The 20798-nt window shown below is 43.1% G+C and overlaps 1 protein-coding gene across 1 annotated transcript in view; it reads right to left on the bottom strand.

The window, feature by feature from the left end:
• LOC120842912 (enteropeptidase-like) overlaps positions 1–58 on the bottom strand; it is a 79202-nt gene extending 79144 nt beyond the window's left edge. The window contains exon 1 of the mRNA XM_040214123.1: positions 10–58. Coding sequence (XP_040070057.1) covers positions 10–58 — 49 coding nt within the window. The remainder of the gene's footprint in view (positions 1–9) is intronic.
• Positions 59–20798: the final 20740 nt, after the last annotated feature.

Here is a 20798-nt window from a genome sequence, read left to right as displayed (position 1 = left end):
CCCACTTACCGTATAACAAGGCAATGGTATATACGAAGACGAGAAAGAGTGAATTCATTGCTCTCAATATCGGCAAGAACCTTCCAGGCTGTTTTTTGATTCCAAACTGGGAAAAAACTCAAGTGCTGCGTGTCCGTATTAAATACGCTTAAATGTGACTTAAATGACCTTATGCTGATGCAAGATTTTCCTCCGTTCATCCTCAGAAACAAAGCGCTCGTGCGATGACATTTGAACTATGAAGTTGTTATGAGTCAGCACAACTACGTTTTCAAATTCTGATATCACCGCCCACATGTAAACAACTTGAAGTTAGCTTTCAAAATGTATTGTGTTATTTTTATCCCCATATCAAAGATTTCCGCATTGAGATGTCAGAGGGGTTTTTAAATTATATTACTATTGTTTTGAACGCAAAGTTGACGTATACTCACGACTTATTTGGTATAACGGTTTCAATCAGGGGTTTTAAAAACACGGTCCGCTGGCCACATCCGGCTGGCGGAAGTTTTCTCACCTGCCCACGGCTGGCCGCGGTCCTTTCTGAAACACCGGGACCGCGGCCCGTTTCCAGCAGACCCGGGCGACCGGCGCAAAAATAAGAGCATGCAAAGTAATGGCGTCGCAACGCTTACCGAACACTTTGAATCCATGCCGATTCCCGCTGAAAGTTGTGACCATTATCAATTGCACATTGTAACCAGCGGCATCACACTTCTGAGTTCAGTCTTTCATATCTGCATAACTGTGTTAAAAGGGAAAATATGGTAAGGCAGCAGGCGGTGCAGGTGCAGGGTTGAGAACAAAAAAAACAACGGAGACTCGGCAGAAAATAGACAGAACGACGTCTCAAATTTTCTGCCTCTTCTAATTTTCGATGTTTCTTCTCTACCCCAGTATCAGGGAGACAGGGTTGAGAAGAGAGATAAAAGCATGCGTTTTTATGTGTCTTTTCTACCCCAGTGTCTGGGAGAGAGGGTTGAGAGGAAAGATCAAAACGTAGACGAGACGGAAAATAAACAGGACGACGTCTCAAATGTTCTGTATCGACTACTTTTCGATGTGTCGTCTCTACCTCAGTCTCAGGGAGACAGGGTTGAGAAAAAAGATCAAAACGTAGACGAGACGGAAAATAAACAGGACGGCGTCTCAAATTTTCTGACTCTTCTACGTCTCGATTTGTCTTCTCTACCCCGCTATCAGGGAGACAGCGTTGAGAAGAAAGATCAAAATGGAGACAAGACAGAAAATAGACAGGACAACGTCTCAAATTTTCTGTATCTTCTACATCTTGATATGTATTCTCTACCCCACTATCAGGGAGACAGCGTTGAGAAGAAAGAGCAAAATGGAGACAAGACAGAAAATAGACAGAACAACGTGTCAAATTTTCTGTCTCTTCTACTTCTTGATATGTGTTCTCTAACGCAGTCTCAGGGAGACAGGGTTGAGAAGAAAGATCAAAACGTAGACGAGACAGAAAAAAAACAGGACGACCTCTCAAATTTGCTGTCTCTTCTACTGCTTGATATTGCCGCCCGCAGAGCCGAGAAGGCAACGCTTGGTCACGGTCTTCAAGAAGATTTCCGCTCATTCTCGCAGCAGACGTAATTTTCCTTCTGCTTTGTTATTCTCGAAAGTGCCAGTTCATCCTCGCCCCGAGCGCGCGACGCTCGAACCTTCTTTGCCGAACTTTCGAGATAGTGACGCAGGGTAGATAAGCGGCTCCCGCGACCTTGTCGAGTCAGTCCCAGTCTCGCTAGCGCTCTGTACTGCCGCCGAACCGCCGCCCGCTTTTCTGCTACCTCGACGCTCTTTCGTTACTTATTTTTGGTTGGCACAAGTTCGCCCATTAAATCTTTATTTTCAGTTCACTGTTCGGCTTTTCGTCACCTTCATTCGTGACATTTTTGGTGGAGGTGCGGGGTATCTCTAGTGTCAGTTGCGCCATGAACGAGGATCCTCGGTCCGTAATCAGGACTTGGGGTGCGCCGTGTCGGAGGACGATAGACTCCACGAAGAATTTGGCTACTTCCACGGCGGTCCCCGACGGGAGTGCTTTTGTCTCGACGTACCTGGTGAGATAATCAGTTGCCACGATTATCCACCGGTTTCCCTGCGCCGACGGTGGGAAAGGTCCGAGAAGATCCATTCCAACCTGCTGGAATGGTGCAGTCGGGGGCGCGATCGGTTGCAAGAGACCTGCCAGCTTTGTCGGTGGTTTCTTGCGTCGTTGGCATTCGTGGCACGAACGGACGTAGAGGTGGACAGTCTTCGGAAGCTTGGGCCAGTAGTATTTTTATCGGATCCGTGCAAGAGTCCTACTGTAGCCAAGGTGACCAGATGTTGGGTCGTCGTGGCAGGCTTGGAAGATCTCTTCTCGAAGACTAGCAGGAATCACTAGCAGCCACGTCGAGTTGTTGTCCCCGAAGTTTTCTTTATAGAGGATACCTCTCCGGACGGCGAATCTTGGCGGGTCACGTGAGAAGGCTCGGGGAATCGTACCCCCTCGTCCCTCCAAGTGGTCGATCAATGCACGCAGCTCAGGATCGTCCCGCTGGAGCGCTGCCATGCCGTGAATGCTCACCGCGCCAAGAAAGTGGTCGTCGTCGTCGTCGTCTTTGGCACATCCGGCAGCTGACTCGACAGGGGCTCTGGACAGGCAGTCGGCGTCGCTGTGTTTTCGGCCTGACTTGTAGGCCACGGTTACGTCGTACTCTTGCAGTCGGGGGCTCCATCGAGCGAGGCGTCCCGATGGGTCCTTCAGGCTCGCTAACCAACACAGCGAATGGTGGTCGGTGACCACCCGAAAAGGAGTCCCGTACAGGTATGGGCGGGATTTCGTGATGGCCCAGACGACGGCCAGACATTCCTTCTCGGTCGTCGAGTAATTGCGTTCCGCGTTCGACAGCGTCCGGCTAGCGTATGCGATCACGCGCTCCGCACCGTCTTGTCGTTGGACCAGCACCGCTCCGAGGCCTGTATTACTGGCGTCCGTATGGACCTCCGTTTCGGCTGATTGGTCGAAGTGGCCGAGAATCGGTGGTGACTGCAGCCGTCGCTTTAGTTCGACTCAAGCCGTTCTACGCGCGTTAGGATTGTGAAACTGCATATTTGTTTTGTTTCGCCGTAATTGTTTTAGCCATTTACGTTTTCCTTTCGTTTTGCATCGGGGCGATGCACTTTTAAAAGGCGGATAACGCCGCCCGCAGAGCCGAAAAGGCAACGCTTGGTCACGGTCTTCTAGAAGATTCTAGAAGATTCGACGAGCAAGAAAATAGAAAGGACGACATCGCAAATTTTCTTTCTCTTCTACTTTTGTAATGTGTCTTCTCTACCCCAGTCTCGCGGAGGCAGGGTTGAGTAGATAGATCAAAATGTAGACGAGAAAGAAAATAGACAGGACGACGTCGCAAATTTTCTGTCTTTTCTACTTTTCGATGTGTCTTCTCTACCCCAGTATCAGGGAGACAGAGTTGAGAGAAAAGATAAAAACGAAAACGAGACAAATAATAGACAGGACAACGCCTAACATTTTCTGTCTCTTCTACGTCTCGATGTGTCTTCTCTAACCCACTATCAGGGAGACAGCGTTAAGAAGAAAGATTAAAACGGAGACAAGACAGAAAATAGACAAGACAACGCTTAAAAGTTTCTGTCTCCTCTACATCTTGATATGTATTCTCTACCCCCGCCTTAGAGAGAAAGGGTTGAGAAGAAAGATCAAAACGTAGACGAGAGAGAAAATAAACAGGACGATGTCTCAAATTTTCTGTCTCTTCTACGTCTTGATATGTCTTCTCTACCCCAGTCTCACGGAGGCAGGGTTGAGAAGATAGATCAAAATGTAGACGAGAAAGAAAATAGACAGGACGACGTCGCAAATTTTCTGTCTTTTCTACTTTTCGATGTGTCTTATCTACCCCAGTATCAGGGACACAGAGTTGAGAGAAAAGATAAAAAAAGCCGTTTACAATTCCCTGCAACGCCGGTTAGAGCGCAGCTCTTGAGGAGGAAGATGGAAGCGTACTGAGAAATAGGTGACTCCTTGAGGTCACGTGACCTCAAGGGGGTCACGTGACTTCAGGGAGTCACTTGACCTCAGGGGCTCACGTGACCTTTGCGGTTCACGTGACCTTAAGGGGGTCACTTGACTTCTTGGGGTCACGTGACTTCTGGGGGTCACGTGACCCAGGGGTGTCACGTGACCTAAGGGGGTCACGCAATCTCGGGGGTCACGTGACCTCGGGGGGTCAGGTGACCAAGGGGTGTCACGTGACCTGGCTGGGTCACGTGACCTCGGGGGGGTCACATGCCCTCGCGGTTACACCGACGCCGACGGCGACGCCGACGCCGCTCAGGCCGGAAACGGGCCCCTAAGAGCTGCGCTCTAAAATGAAAGCCATTTACAACTCCCTGTACGCCAATTAGAGCGCAGCTCTTGAGTAGGAGGAGGGAAGGGTACTGGGGGGGTCAGTTGACCTCGGAAGGGGGGGTCAGGTGACCTGGGAGATCACGTGACCTCGGGGGTGTCACGTGACGATGACGTCATCAGTGATGATGACGATGACGATGCGGTTGCCGATGACGTCATTGGCATCCGCATCGTCATTATCATAATCACTGATGACGTCATCAGTGACGTCACTGATGACGTCATCGGCATCCGCATCGTCATCCTCATCATCACTGATGATGTCACTGATGAAATCATCGTCACGTGACCCCCAGGTCACGTGACCCCCCCTAGGTCCTCCCGAAGGAACCCGAGGTCCTTACGAGGTCCTCCCGAAGAAACCCAAAGTCGTTCGGAAGGACCTCGGGTTCCTTCGGGAAAATTTACCCATAATGCACCGCGCGGTTACGCCGACGGCGACGGCGACGGGGACGGCAACGGCGACGCCGCTCAAGCCGGAAACGGGCGCCTAAGAGCTGCGCTTTAAAACGAAGACTAGACAAAAAATAGACAGGACAACGCCTAAAATTTTCTCTCTTCTACGTCTTGATATGTCTTCTCTACCCCAGTCTCATGGAGGCAGGGTTGAGAAGAAAGATAAAACTGTCGACGAGAAAGAAAATAGAAGGGACGACATCGCAAATTTTCTTTCTCTTCTACTTTTGTCATTTGTCTTCCCTACCCCAGTCTCAGAGAGACAGGGTTGAGAAGGAAGATAAAAATGTAGACCAGAGAGAAAATAAACGGGACGACGTCTGAAAATTTCTGTCTCGTCTTCAATTTTATGTGTTCTCTACTCCAATCTCAGGGAGACAGGGTTGAGAAGAAAGATAAAAACGTAGACGAGACAGAAAATAGACAGGACGACGTCTCAAACTTTGTCTCTCTACGTCTTGATATGTCTTCTCTACCCAGTCTCAGGGAGACTGGGTTGAGAAGAAAGATCAAAACGTAGACGAGAGAAAAAATAAACAAACGACGTCTAAAATTTGCTGTCTCTTCTACGTCTTGAAGTGTCTTCTCTATCCCACTCTCAGGGAGACAGGGTTGAGAAGAAATATCAAAATGTAGACGACAAAGAAAATAGACAGGACGTCGTCGCAAATTTTCTGTCTCTTCTATGTTTTGATGTGTCGTCTCTACCCCAGCCTCAGGGAGACAGGGTTGAGAACAAAGATCAAAACGTATACGATACAGATAATAGAAAGGACGACGTCTAAAATTTTCTGTCTCTTCTACGTCTTGATGTGTCTTCTCTACCCCAGCCTCAGGGAGACAAGGTTGAGAAGAAAGATCAAAACGTAGACGAGAGAAAAAATAAGCAGGACGACGTCGCAAATTTTCTGTCTCTTCTATGTTTTGATGTGTCTTCTTTACGCCACTCTCAGGGAGACAGGGTTAGAGAAGAAAGATCAAAACGTAGACGAGACAGAAAAAAGACAGGACAACGGCTCCAATTTTCTGTCTCTTTTACGTCTTGATATGTCTTCTCTACCCCTGTCTCGGGGAAACTGAGTTGAGAAGAATTATCAATACCTAGACCAGAGAGAAAATAGACAGGACGATTGCGCAAATTTTCTGTCTCTCCTATATCTTGATGTGTCTTCTCTACCCCAGTCTCAGGGAGTCAGGGTTGTGAAGAAAGATCAAAACGTCGACGAGACAGAAAATAGACAGGACGACGTCTCAAATTTCCTGTATCGTCTACGTTTCGATGTGTCTTCTCTACCCCAGTCTCAGGGAGACAGGGTTGAGAAGAAAGATCAGAACTAAGACGAGACAGAAAATGAACAGGACGACGTCTCATATTTTCTGTCTCTTCTGCATCTTGATGTGTCGTCTCTACCCTACTCTGAGGGAGACAGGGTTAAAAAGAAAGATCAAAACGGAGACGAGACAAAAACTAGACAGGACAGCGTTTAACATTTTCTGTCTCTTCTGCGTCTTGTTATGTCTTCTCTACCCCAGTCTCAGGGAGACAGGGTTGAGAAGAAAGATCAAAACGAAGACGAGACAGAAAATAGACAGGACAACGTCTCCAATCTTCTTTCTCTTCTAGATCTTGATATGTCTTCTCCACCCCAGTCTCAGGGAGACAGGGTTGAGAAGAAAGATCAAATTGAAAACGAGATAGAAAATAGACAGGATAACGTCTCAAATTTTCTGTCTCTTCTGGGTCTTGATGTGTCTTCTCTACCCCAGTCTCAGGGAGACAGGGTTGAGAGGAGAGATCAAAACGTAGACGAGACAGAACATAGACAGGACGACGTCTCAAAGTTCCTGTCTCTTCTACATCTTGATATGTCTTCTCTACACCAGTCTCAGGGAGGCAGGGTTGAGAAGAAAGATCAAAACGTACGTTTTTGATGTGTCTTCTCTGCCCCAGTATCAGGAAGACAGGGTTGAGAGGAGAGATCAAAACGTAGACGAGGCAGAACATAGACAGGACGACGTCTCAAATTTTCTGTATTGTCTACGTTTCGATGTGTCTTCCCTCCCTCAGTCTCAGGTTGGCAGGGTTGAGAAGAAAGATCAAAACGTAGACAAGACGGAATATAAACAGGACGACGTCTCAAATTTTCTGTGTCTTCTACGTTTCGATGTGTCCTCTCTACCCCAGTCTGAGGGAGACAGGGTTGAGAAGAAAGATCAAAACGGAGACGAGACAAAAAATAAACAGGACGACGTCTCAAATCTTTTGTCTCTTAGACGTCTTGATATGTCTTCTCTAACCAAGCCTCAGGGAGGCAGGGTTGAGAAGAAAGATCAAAACGGAGACAAGACAAAAAATAGACAGGAAAACTTCTCAAATTTTTTGTCTCTTAGACGTCTTGATATGTCTCCTCTACCCCTGCCTCAGGAAGACAGGGTTGAGAAGAAAGATAAAAATGTCCACGAGAAAAAAATTGGAAAGGACGACATCACAAATTTTCTTTATCTTCTACTTTTGAAATTTGTCTTCTCTACCCCAGTCTCAGAGAGACAGGGTTGACAAGAATTATAAAAATGTAGACGAGAGAGAAAATAGACGGGACGACGTCTGAACTTTTCTGTCTCGTCCACATTTTTATGTGTTTTCTACTCCAATGTCAGGGAGACTGGGTTGAGAAGAAAGATCAAAACGTAGACGAGAGAAAAAATAAACAGGACGACGTCGCAAATTTTCTGTCTCTTCTACATCTTGATATGTCTTCTCTACCCCAGTCTTAGGGAGACAGGGTTGAGAAGAAACATTGAAAAAGTAGACGAGAGAGCAGATAGACGGGACGACGTCGCAAATTATCTGCCTCTTCCATGTTTTGATGTGTCTTCTCTAAGCCAGTCTCAGGGAGACAGGGTTGAGACGAAAGATCAAAACATTCGTTTTTAATGTGTCTTCTCTACCCAGTATCAGGAAGACAGGGTTGAGAGGAAAAATAAAAACGTAGACGAGACAGAACATAGACAGGACCACGTCTCAAATTTTCTGTATTGTCTACGTTTCGATGTGTTTTCTCTACCCCACTCTCAGGGAGACAGGGTTGAGAAGAAAGATCAAAACGTAGACGAGACAGAACATAGACAGGACGGCGTCTCAAAGTTTCTGTCTCTTCTACATCTTGATATGTCTTCTCGACCCCAGTCTCAGGGAGGCAGGGTTGAGAAGAAATATATAAATGTAGACGAGAAAGATAATAGACAGGACGTCGTCGCAAATTTTCTGTCTCTTCTATGTTTTGATGTGTCTTCTCTACCCCAGTCTCAGGGAGGCAGGATTGAGAAGAATAATCAAAACGTAGACGAGACAGAAAATAGACAGGACGGCCTCTCAAATCTTCTGTCTCTTCTACATCTTTATATGTCTTCTCTACCCCAGTCTCAGGGAGACAGGTTTGAGAAGAGAGATCAAATTGTAAACGGGATAGAAAATAGACAGGATGACGTCTATAATTTTCTGTCTCTTCTAGGTTTTGACGTGTCTTCTCTACCCCAGTCTCAGGGAGACAGGGTTGAGAAGAAAGATCAAAACATGCGTTTTTGATGTGTCTTCTCTGCCCCAGTATCAAAAAGACAGGGTTGAGAGGAGAGATCAAAACGTAGACGAGACAGAACATAGACAGGACGACGACTCAAATTTTCTGTATTGTCTACGTTTCGATGTGTCTTCCCTACCTCAGTCTCGGGGAGGCAGGGTTGAGAAGAAAGATCAAAACGTAGACAAGACGGAATATAAACAGGACGACGTCGCAAATTTTCTGTCTGTTCTACATCTTGATATGTCTTCTCTACCCCAGTCTTAGGGAGACAGGGTTGAGAATAAAGATAAAAAAGTAGACGAGAGAGCAGATAGACGGGACGACGTCGCAAATTTTCTGCCTCTTCCATGTTTTAATGTGTCTTCTCTAACCCAGTCTCAGGGAGACAGGGTTGAGAAAAAAGATCAAAACATTCGTTTTTAATGTGTCTTTTCTACCCCAGTATCAGGAAGACCGGGTTGAGAGAAAAGATCAAAACGTAGACGAGACAGAACATAGACAGGACGACGTCTAAAATTTTCTGTCTCTTCTACGTCTTGATATGTCTTTCTAACCACAGTCTCAGGAAGACGTGTTGAGAAGAAAGATCAAAACGTAGACGAGACAGAACATAGACAGGACGACGTCTCAAATTTTCTGTCTCTTCTACGTCTTGATATGTATTCTCAACCCCAGACTCAGGGAGACAGGGTTGAGAAGAAATATCAAAATGTAGAGGAGAGAGAAAATAGAGAGGACGACGTGTCAAATTTTCTGTCTCTTCTACGTCTTGATATGTCTTCTCTACCCCAGTCTCAGGGAGACAGGGTTGAGAAGAAAGATCAAAACGGAGACGAGACAGAAAATAGACAGGACAACGTCTCAAATGTTCTTGCTCTTCTACATCTTGATATGTCTTCTCTACCCCAGTCTCAGGAAGACAGGGTTGAGAAGAAAGATCAAAACGAAGGCGAGAGAAAAAATAAAATAGGACGACGTCTAAAATTTTCTGTCTCTTCTACGTCTTGATGTGTCTTCTCTACCACAGTCTCAGGAAGACATGTTGAGAAGAAAGATCAAAACGTACACGAGACAGAACATAGACAGGACGACGTCTCAAATTTTCTGTCTTTTCTACGTCTTGATATGTATTCTCAACCCCAGACTCAGGGAGACAGGGTTGAGAAGAAATATCAAAATATAGACGAGAAAGAAAATAGACAGGACGATGTCACAAATTTTTTGTCTCTTCTACGTCTTGATGTGCCTTCTCAACCCCAGTCTCAGGGAGACAGGGTTGAGAAAAAAGATCAAAACGGAGACGAGACAGAAAATAGACAGGACAACGTCTAAAATTTTCTGTCTCTTCTACGTCTTGATATGTCCTCTCTACCCCAGTCTCAGGAAGACAGGGTTGAGAAGAAAGATCAAAACGAAGACGAGAGAGAAAATAATATAGGACGACGTCTTAAATTTTCTGTCTCTTTTACGTCTTGATGTGTCTTCTCTACCCCAGTCTCAGGGAGACAGGGTTTAGAAGAAAAATCAAAACGTAGACGAGACAGAAAATGGACAGGACAACGCCTAAAGTTTTCTGTCTCTTCTACGTCTTGATATGTCTCCTCTACCCCAGTCCCAGGGAGACAGGGTTGAGAAGAAAGATAAAAACGTAGACGAGACAGGAAATAAACAGGACGACGTCTCAAATTTTCTGTCTCTTCTACGTCTTGATGTGTCTTCTCAACTCCACTGTCAGGGAGACAGGGTTGAGAAGAAAGATCAAAACGGAGACGAGACAAAAAATAGACAGCACAACGTCTCAAATGTTCTTTCTCTTCTACATCTTGATATGTCTTCTCTACCCCAGTCTCAGCGAGACAGGATTGAGAAGAAAGATCAAAACGAAGACGAGAGAGAAAATAAAATAGGAGGACGTCTTAAATTTTCTGTCTCTTTCACGTCTTGATGTGTGTTTACCCCGCTCTCAGGGAGACAGGGTTGAGGCGAAAGATCAAAACGGAGACCAGACAAAAAATAGAAAGGACAACGTCTAAAATTTTCAGTCTCTTCTACGTCTTGATATGTCTTCTCTACCCCAGTCTCAGGGAGACAGGGTTGAGAAGAAAGATCAAAACGTAGACGAGAAAGAAAATAGACAGGAGGTCGTAGCAAATTTATGTCCCTTCTATGTTTTGATGTGTCTTCTCTACCCCAGTCTCAGGGAGACAGGTTTGAGAAGAAAAATCAAATTGTAAACGAGATAGAAAAAAGACAGGATGACGTCACAAATTTTCTGTCTCTTCTACGTCTTGATGTGTTCTCTACGCCAGTCTCAGGGAGACAGTGTTAAGAAGAAAGATCTAAAGGTAGACTAGACAGAAAATGGACAGGACGACGTCTCACATTTTCTGCCTTTTCGAAGTCTTGATATGTCTTCTCTACCCCACTCTAAGGGAGACAGGGTTGAGAAGAAAGATCAAAATGTAGACAAAACAGAATATAAACAGGACGACCTCTCAAATTTTCTGTCTCTTCTACGTTTCGATGTGTCTTCTCTACCCCAGTCTCAGGGAGACAGGGTTGAGAAGAAAGATCAAAACGTAGACGAGACAACAAATGGACAGGACAACGTCTCAAATTTTCAGTCTCTTCTACGTCTTGATATGTCTTCTCTACCCCAGTCTCAGGGAGACAGGGTTCAGAGGAAAGATCAAAACGTAGACAAAAGAGAATATAAACAGGACGACCTCTCAAATTTTCTGTCTCTTCTACGTCTTGAGATGTCTTCTCTACCCCAGTCTCAGGGAGACAGGGTGAGAAGAATGATCAAAACGGAGACAAAACAGAATATAAACAGGACGACCTCTCAAATTTTCTGTCTCTTCTACGTTTCGATGTGTCTTCTCTACCCCAGTCTCAGGGAGACAGGGTTCAGAGGAAAGATCAAAATGTAGACAAAACAGAATATAAACAGGACGACCTCTCAGATTTTCTGTCTCTTCTACGTCTTGAGATGTCTTCTCTACCCCAGTCTCAGGGAGACAGGGTGAGAAGAATGATCAAAACGGAGACAAAACAGAATATAAACAGGACGACCTCTCAAATTTTCTGTCTCTTCTACGTTTCGATGTGTCTTCTCTACCCCAGTCTCAGGGAGACAGGGTTGAGAAGAAAGATCAAAATGTAGACAAAACAGAATATAAACAGGACGGCCTCTCAAATTTTCTGTCTCTTCTACGTCTTGAGATGTCTTCTCTACCCCAGTCTCAGGGAGACAGGGTGAGAAGAATGATCAAAACGGAGACAAAACAGCATATAAACAGGACGACCTCTCAAATTTTCTGTCTCTTCTACGTTTCGATGTGTCTTCTCTACCCCAGTCTCAGGAAGACAGGGTTGAGAAGAAAGATCAAAATGTAGACAAAACAGAATATAAACAGGACGGCCTCTCAAATTTTCTGTCTCTTCTACGTTTCGATGTGTCTTCTCTACCCCAGTCTCAGGGAGACAGGGTTCAGAGGAAAGATCAAAATGTAGACAAAACAGAATATAAACAGGACGACCTCTCAAATTTTCTGTCTCTTCTACGTCTTGAGATGTCTTCTCTACCCCAGTCTCAGGGAGACAGGGTGAGAAGAATGATCAAAACGGAGACAAAACAGAATATAAACAGGACGACCTCTCAAATTTTCTGTCTCTTCTACGTTTCGATGTGTCTTCTCTACCCCAGTCTCAGGGAGACAGGGTTGAGAGGAAAGATCAAAATGTAGACAAAACAGAATATAAACAGGACGGCCTCTCAAATTTTCTGTCTCTTCTACGTCTTGAGATGTCTTCTCTACCCCAGTCTCAGGGAGACAGGGTGAGAAGAATGATCAAAACGGAGACAAAACAGCATATAAACAGGACGACCTCTCAAATTTTCTGTCTCTTCTACGTTTCGATGTGTCTTCTCTACCCCAGTCTCAGGAAGACAGGGTTGAGAAGAAAGATCAAAATGTAGACAAAACAGAATATAAACAGGACGGCCTCTCAAATTTTCTGTCTCTTCTACGTCTTGAGATGTCTTCTCTACCCCAGTCTCAGGGAGACAGGGTGAGAAGAATGATCAAAACGGAGACAAAACAGCATATAAACAGGACGACCTCTCAAATTTTCTGTCTCTTCTACGTTTCGATGTGTCTTCTCTACCCCAGTCTCAGGAAAACAGGGTGGAGAGGAAAGATCAAAATGTAGACAAAACAGAATATAAACAGGACGGCCTCTCAAATTTTCTGTCTCTTCTACGTCTTGAGATGTCTTCTCTACCCCAGTCTCAGGGAGACAGGGTGAGAAGAATGATCAAAACGGAGACAAAACAGAATATAAACAGGACGACCTCTCAAATTTTCTGTCTCTTCTACGTTTCGATGTGTCTTCTCTACCCCAGTCTCAGGGAGACAGGGTTGAGAGGAAAGATCAAAATGTAGACAAAACAGAATATAAACAGGACGGCCTCTCAAATTTTCTGTCTCTTCTACGTCTTGAGATGTCTTCTCTACCCCAGTCTCAGGGAGACAGGGTGAGAAGAATGATCAAAACGGAGACAAAACAGCATATAAACAGGACGACCTCTCAAATTTTCTGTCTCTTCTACGTTTCGATGTGTCTTCTCTACCCCAGTCTCAGGAAGACAGGGTTGAGAAGAAAGATCAAAATGTAGACAAAACAGAATATAAACAGGACGACCTCTCAAATTGTCTGTCTCTTCTACGTTTCGATGTGTCTTCTCTACCCCAGTCTCAGGGAGACAGGGTTGAGAAGAAATATCAAAATGTAGACAAAACAGAATATAAACAGGACGACCTCTCAAATTGTCTGTCTCTTCTACGTTTCGATGTGTCTTCTCTACCCCAGTCTCAGGAAGACAGGGTTGAGAAGAAAGATCAAAATGTAGACAAAACAGAATATAAACAGGACGACCTCTCAAATTGTCTGTCTCTTCTACGTTTCGATGTGTCTTCTCTACCCCAGTCTCAGGGAGACAGGGTTGAGAGGAATGATCAAAACGGAGACAAAACAGAATATAAACAGGACGACCTCTCAAATTTTCTGTCTCTTCTACGTTTCGATGTGTCTTCTCTACCCCAGTCTCAGGAAGACAGGGTTGAGAAGAAAGATCAAAATGTAGACAAAACAGAATATAAACAGGACGACCTCTCAAATTTTCTGTCTCTTCTACGTCTTGAGATGTCTTCTCTACCCCAGTCTCAGGGAGACAAGGATGAGAAGAAATATCAAAACGTAGACGAGAGAGAAAATAAACAGGACGACGTCTCAAATTTTCTATCTCTTCTATGTCTTGATATGTCTTCTCTGCACCAGTCTCAGGGAGACAGGGTTGAGAAGAAAGATTAAAACGTAGACGAGACAAAAAATAGACAGGAAAACGTCTAAAATTTTCTGTCTCTTAGACGTCTTGATATCTCTTCTCTAACCCAGCCTCAGGGAGACAGGGTTGAGAAGAAAGATCAAAACGAAGACGAGAGAGAAAATAAAATAGGACGACGTCTTAAATATTCTGTATCCTTTACGTCTTGATCTGTCTTCTCTGCCCGACTCTCTATGAGTCAGGGTTGAGACGAAAGATCAAAACGGAGACCAGAGAAAAAACAGACGGGACAACGTCTAAATCTTTCTGTCTTTTCTACGTCTTGATATGCCTTCTCTACCCCAGTCTCAGGGAGAGAGGGTTGAGAAGAAATATCAAAAGGTAGACAGGACAGAAAATAAACAGGACGTCGTCTCAAACGTTCTGTCTCTTCTACGTCTTGATATGTCTTCTCTACCCCAGCCTCAGGGATACAGGGTTCAGAAGAATGCTCAAGACGGAGACGAGACAAAAAATAGGCAGGAAAACGTCTCAAATTTTCTGTCTCTTAGACGTCTCTATATGTCTTCTCTACCCCAGCCTCGGGGAGACAGGGTTGAGAAGAAGGATAAAAATGTCGACGAGAAAGAAAATAGAAAGGACGACATCGCAAATTTTCTGTCTTTTTCACTTTTGTAAATTGTCTTCTCTACCCCAGTCTCAGAAAGACAGGGTTGAGAAAAAAGATCAAAACGTAGACGAGACAGAAAATAAGCAGGACGTCGTCTCAAACTTTCTGTCTCTTCTACGTCTTGATATGTCTTCTCTACCCCAGCCTCAGGGATACAGGGTTCAGAAGAAAGCTCAAGACGGAGACGAGACAAAAAATAGACAGGAAAACGTCTCAAATTTTCTGTCTCTTAGACGTCTCTATATGTCTTCTCTACCCCAGCCTCAGGGAGACAGGGTTGAGAAGAAAGATAAAAATATCGACGAGAAAGAAAATAGAAAGGACGACATCGCAAATTTTCTTTCTCTTCTACTTTTGTAATTTGCCTTCTCTACCCCAGTCTCAGAAAGACAGGGTTGAGAAAAAAGATCAAAACGTAGACGAGACAGAAAATAGACAGGACAACGTATAAAAGTTTCTGTCTCTTCTACGTATTGATATGTCTACTCTGCCCCAGTCTCAGGGAGACAGGGCTGTGAAAAAGATCAAAACGTAGACGAGAGAGAAAATAAACAGGACGAGGTCTAAAATTTTCTGTCTTCTAAGTCTTTATGTGCCTTCTCTACCCCACTCTCAGAGAGACTGGGTTGACAAGAAAGAACAATATGTCGACGAGAAAGAAAATGAACAGGACGACGTCTCAAATTTTCTGTCTCTTCTACATCTTTATATATCTTCTCTACACCAGTCTCAGGGAGACAGGGTTGAGAAGAAAGAACAAAATGTAGACCAGAAACAAAATAGACAGGACAATGTCCCAAATTTTCTGTCTCTTCTACGTCTTGATATGTCTTCTCTGCCTCAGTCTCCGGGAGACAGGGTTGAGAAGAAAGATCAAAACGGAGACCAGAAAGAAAAAAAACAGGACGACGTCTCAAATTTTCTGTCTCTTCTACATCTTTATATATCTTCTCTACACCAGTCTCAGTGAGACAGGGTTGAGAAGAAAGATCAAAATGTCGACGAGAAAGAAAATAGAAAGGACGACATCGCAAATTTTCTTTCTCTTCTACTTTTGTAATTTGTCTTCTCTACCCCAGTCTCAGGGAGACAGGGTTGAGAAGAAAGATCGAAACGGAGAAGAGACAAAAAAGAGACAAGACAACGTCTAAAACTTTCTGTCTCTTCTACATCTTGATATATCTTCTCTACCCCAGTCTCAGGGAGACAGGGTTGAGAAGAAAGATCAAAACGTAGACGAGAGAGAAAATAAACAGTACGATGTCTCCAATTTTCTGGCTTCTACGGCTTGATATGTCTTCTCTACCCCACACTCAGGAAGACACGGCTGAGAAAAAGATCAAAACAGAGACAAGACAGAAAATAGACAAAAAAACGTCTAAAATGTTCTGTCTCTTCTACGTCTTGATGTGTCTTCTCTATGCCAGTCTGGGGGGACAGGATTGAGAAGAAAGATCAAATCGTAGAAGAGATAGAAAATAAACAGGACGACGTGTCAAATTTTCTGTCTCATCTACGTCTTGATGTGTCTTCTCTACCCCAGTATCAGGAAGACAGGGTTGAGAAGAAAGATCAAAACATTCGTTTTTGTTGTGTCGTCTCTACCCCAGTGTCAGGGAGACAGGAGTGAGAGGAAAGATAAAAACGTAGTTGAGACAGAAAATAGTCAAGGAGACGTCTCAAATTTTCTGTATCGTCTACGTTTCGATGTGTCTTAACTACCCCAGTCTCAGGGAGACATGGTTGAGAAGAAAGATCAAAACGTAGACGACACAGATAATAGACGGGACGACGTTTAAAATTTTCTGTCTCGTCCACGTTTCGATGTGCCTTCACTACCCTAGTCTCAGGGAGACAAAGGTCAAAAGAAAGATCAAAACGTAAACGAGGCAAAAAATAGACTGGACGACGTCAAAAGCTTTGTCTCGTCACGTTTTGATGTATCGTCTCTACCCCAGTCTCAGGGAGACAGGGTTGAGAAGAAAGATCAAAACGTAGACGAGACAGATAATATACAGGACGACGTCTCAAATTTTCTGTCTCGTCCACGTTTTGATGTCTTCTCTACCCTAGTCTCAGGGAGACAGGGTTGAGAAGAAAGATCAAAACGTAGACGAGACAGAAAGTAGACAGGACAACAAGAAAAAGCTTGATCGAGACAACAACATCTAGTTACTGGAAGATATGACAAAGCAAAAAAATCACTATTGTTGACGACAAAAGAATGGGCGAAAGAGAAGTCATATCAGTTTGCTTGGCATGTGAATGGCAAAATTCTCGTGAGACGAAAGGCAGGTGAGCGGGCGGTTGTGATTGAGTGTGCAGATGCTCTTCTTAAGCTGCGTTAGATGCCACGTGAAAGATTAAAGAAAGTATCCATCTTTTGTAATTCTTTATTTCTATAATGTGCTTCCTCGGTACCTGAAGCAGCTTCTTGGTCACGAGGACGAGTTATATTTTTTTACATGTTTTCACGCGAATGCACAATCTGCTAAAAATAAAGCACTCAGTTTAGAAGTTCTTTTTACCCAGTTTCAATTTTCATTCGATGTAATAATGCTGACCGAAACGTGGTATGCAACAGAAACTGAAGTACTTCAAATGCCATTATACTCCAGTTACGTTTAGAATCGCATATCTCGTCGCGGGGTGATGTGTCTTTACTTGTAAATAAATTAATAAAATGCGAACTTTGGGCCGATTATTGCTGTATCACTCAAGACTATGAAGTGTTTTTTGTGAGAACAGGGAATACTATTATAAGTGTGCTTTATCGACCACCAGATGGCCGCAGTATTTCTTCTTTCAGTTTTGCGAGCGGTTTTTACGGGTCGTAAATGATAACCATTACGATTTAATTTTGAGAGGAGACTTCAATATTGATATGTTGAAAGATAGAGCTTCTAAGCGCGAATTTCATCTATATTGATCGAAACAGACGGATTTGTCAGGGTTATTAAATCTCCTAATCGATTCACTGTGGGCAATGAAACCACGATCGATATTTTTATTACGAACGCACAGCCTGATAAGATTTCATCAGGAAGGCTAAGTTGTGATATTAGTGACCACCTTCCAGTATTCCTATGCTTAAATACCAAACCATATAAAAACGTTAGAAACATAGGAACATTTGTATTTCAAGACATAACAAACGACACATTAAATGTTTTTAAAGCAGATATCTCTGAAATTAATTGGAGCACAATATACGACTGCGAGAATGGTAATGTTGCTTATTTTTGGGCGAAGTTACAACTATCTAAAATCGTCATTTTCCTTGCAAAACCTTGGAAGTGTCTAAAAAAAATCCGCCAGTCATAGATGACGCCTGAGTTGTTGAAGAAAATTGAGGAAGCAAGATATGCTATACCAGAAATACCTTAAAACAAGGGAACCGTCTCAACTTTTACGTTTTAAGGTTTATCGAAATCAATTAACAAAACTACTACGAAAAGCTAAGACAGTGTATTATGCAAACCCTTTTCAGTTGCAATCTACACGTGCGTATGTTATCGGGAGAAAATTAAACTCCGTTTTAAATTGCGTTCCAAATCGGCAGACTGTAGGGAGCCTTGTCCATGAAGGGGTGTACTTGGATGGTAGTTCTTTAGATAGCACATTCAGTGACTAGTTTGCAGGCTTAGTTAGTTACAATACTACCAGAGATGGGTTTGGCAGTTGCTTAGAGTATAGAAATAACCGTGCTATTTTTCTTGAACCCGTCACAAATTCGGAGGTTTGCTTCGTCTTTATGCTACTGAAAAATAGCAGTAGTTGTGACTGATAATTTGCAGATTCGACCTATTAAATACATACTTGACTTAGGAGCACCCTGCCTGTGTCACATTTTTAATCTGTCCTTAAAGACAGGGTTATTTCCTGAAACGATGCAGATGGCGAATGTGGCAGTGTTACATAAGAAGGGTGATAAAAATATTCTCAGCAACTATCAACCATTTTCTCTCCTCCTGTTGTTTTCCAAAGGCATAGAAAAAACGATACACTTATGTTTAGTTCAATTTTAGAATAAACTTTACCGGCTGACTCCCGCCCAATTGTGTTTTAGGAAAGCTCAATCGACCAAATTAGCATTACTCGAGTAAAACAAAAATATTTTAAAAATTTTGAGGAGAGAAATCAGGTTATAGATGCATTCGTGGACTTCACAAAAGCCTTTGATTTCATCAACCATAATATCTTACTTAAAAAATTTGAGCTTTATGGCCACGGGTTACCTTTGGATCTTTTACGCCCCTACTTGCAAAACGGTTGCCAATATGTTTCTAATTGCCGATTTTCTTCTGGCGTTAAACCTATTCACTCAGGCGTCCTATAGGGGATCATTCTTGGACCGTTTTTGTTTTATATGTACTTTAATGACAGTGTAAACATAAGTCCCGGAAAGTTTGTCATATATGCCGATGACAGTAGCCTATTCTTTTCTTCAGGTAGTATTGATGACCTTGTCAAAATCGCCAATGACACTTTGTCCAAACTTGCGGCATGGGCAAAAGATAACTGCTTAAAAATTAATACTGATAAAACTAAAGCCATCATTTTTCGACCGAAGAATAAGTGCGTAAATCTAAAGAGAAGCATTGTGCTTGACTCTAAGCCAGTTGAAATTGCCAGTAATTTAAAAGTCTCTGAGACATATTTTCGAAACATATGTTGTGGGACAGTCACATTAACAACTTGCAAAATTATCAACCTTCATAGGTCTGACATTCCGTTACGGCAAAACGCTCCCAGGCAGTGTGAAGCTATTAATTTACAATAATTTATCATATTCTCATCTGATCTACAGCAACGTTGTCTGGGATAACACCACCTTCACAAACCTGCAAAAAACATTTTTACTGCAGAAAAAAAATGGTTACAGTTATATGCAACCTGCCTTATGATTTCTATACAGGCAAATTGTTTAAGAAGTCTAGCTTATTAAAAATGCATAGCCTTTGTGAATACAGATTGATTCTGAGTTTAAAATCAGTAAAAAGGATACATTATAAATCGTTGTCAACTCTAGCGGCATTGACACCATATTTACACGTTCACTTAACTAGACACATGGAGTATTGGAACGTTGTCTACTCTTCTACTAACTGTGGTAGGCAAATGTTGCGATATACCAATCCAAAATTGTTAAATTTCCTTCTAGAAAAAGAACTTTGTATTGACAGTATCTCCTTCAAGGCTTTGGGTTCCCTTTATCTGTATCACTGATTTACCTCCCACAGTCAAATGATTCTTTAAATTTGTTTATGCTATATGGAATGCGCACTTTTTCTGTTTTCCCATCTTTGCCTGCAATGACTGTGCATGCCATCTGTTTAGGTGATAAATAACTGTTTTGTAATCTCGTGCATATATATATATATATAATTTTTTTTTGCTGCAATTCCAGTGTACGGAGACGAGGGCTGGTCAAGCCTCCTTTGAGGCTTTTTACAATTTGCTCCAGCATGCTTCATGGCAAATAAACTATTATTATTATAACGTCTCAAATTTTTGTCTCGTCTACGTTTCGATGTGTGTCCTCCACCCCAGTCTAGGGAGACAGGGTTGAGAAGAAAAATCAAAATGTAGGCGAGACAGAAAATAGAAAGGACGACGACTCCAAATTTCTGTCTCGTCCACGTTTCGATGTGTCTTTTCTACCCCAGTCTCAGGGAGACAGGCTTGAGGGCAAACATCAAAACGTAGACGAGACAAAAAAGAGACAGGACGACATCTCAAATTTTCTGTCTCGTCTACGTGTCGATGTGTCTTCTCTACCGAAGACTCAGGGAGACAGGGTTGAGAAGAAAGATCAAAACGTACGTTTTGATGTGTTTTCTCTACCCCAGTCCTAGGTTGACCCAGCACGGCGTTAGAAGTATTTTGCTTTCTCATACGGATCGCGCTTAACTCTCTGTGTGACACGTATTCCGTATCACCAATACCAGTCCTATCATCCGCATTAGTCCCCTGCTTTGAGCAAATAGGCCGGAGTTCATATTCGTCATGATTTACGTGTGGTGAAGTTTTCTGGCTCAGAGTTTTTGTATGATGTCATAACTCCCTATTAAAAAGATTTTTTACTAGAATTTCAATTCCAGTAAAAAGTTATTTTACTGAACTATTTTTTACTTCCAGTAAAGCCGGAATTTACTAGAATATCACCGGATATTCTACCAAAATTTTATTTCCGCTAAAAAATTTATTTTGCTGGATTATGGGACTCTTTTCCTTTCCACTAAAAGGCGGAATTTACCGGAAATCACTGGATTTTCCGCAATTAAGTGGTACTTACCGTGTTTG

Source organism: Ixodes scapularis, unplaced genomic scaffold, assembly GCF_016920785.2.
Source record: "Ixodes scapularis isolate PalLabHiFi unplaced genomic scaffold, ASM1692078v2 PGA_scaffold1__304_contigs__length_218370807, whole genome shotgun sequence".
In the NCBI taxonomy this organism is placed as follows: domain Eukaryota; kingdom Metazoa; phylum Arthropoda; class Arachnida; order Ixodida; family Ixodidae; genus Ixodes; species Ixodes scapularis.
The sequence above is the reverse complement of the archived record's forward strand: the minus strand, read 5'-3'. Positions and strand labels throughout refer to the sequence as shown.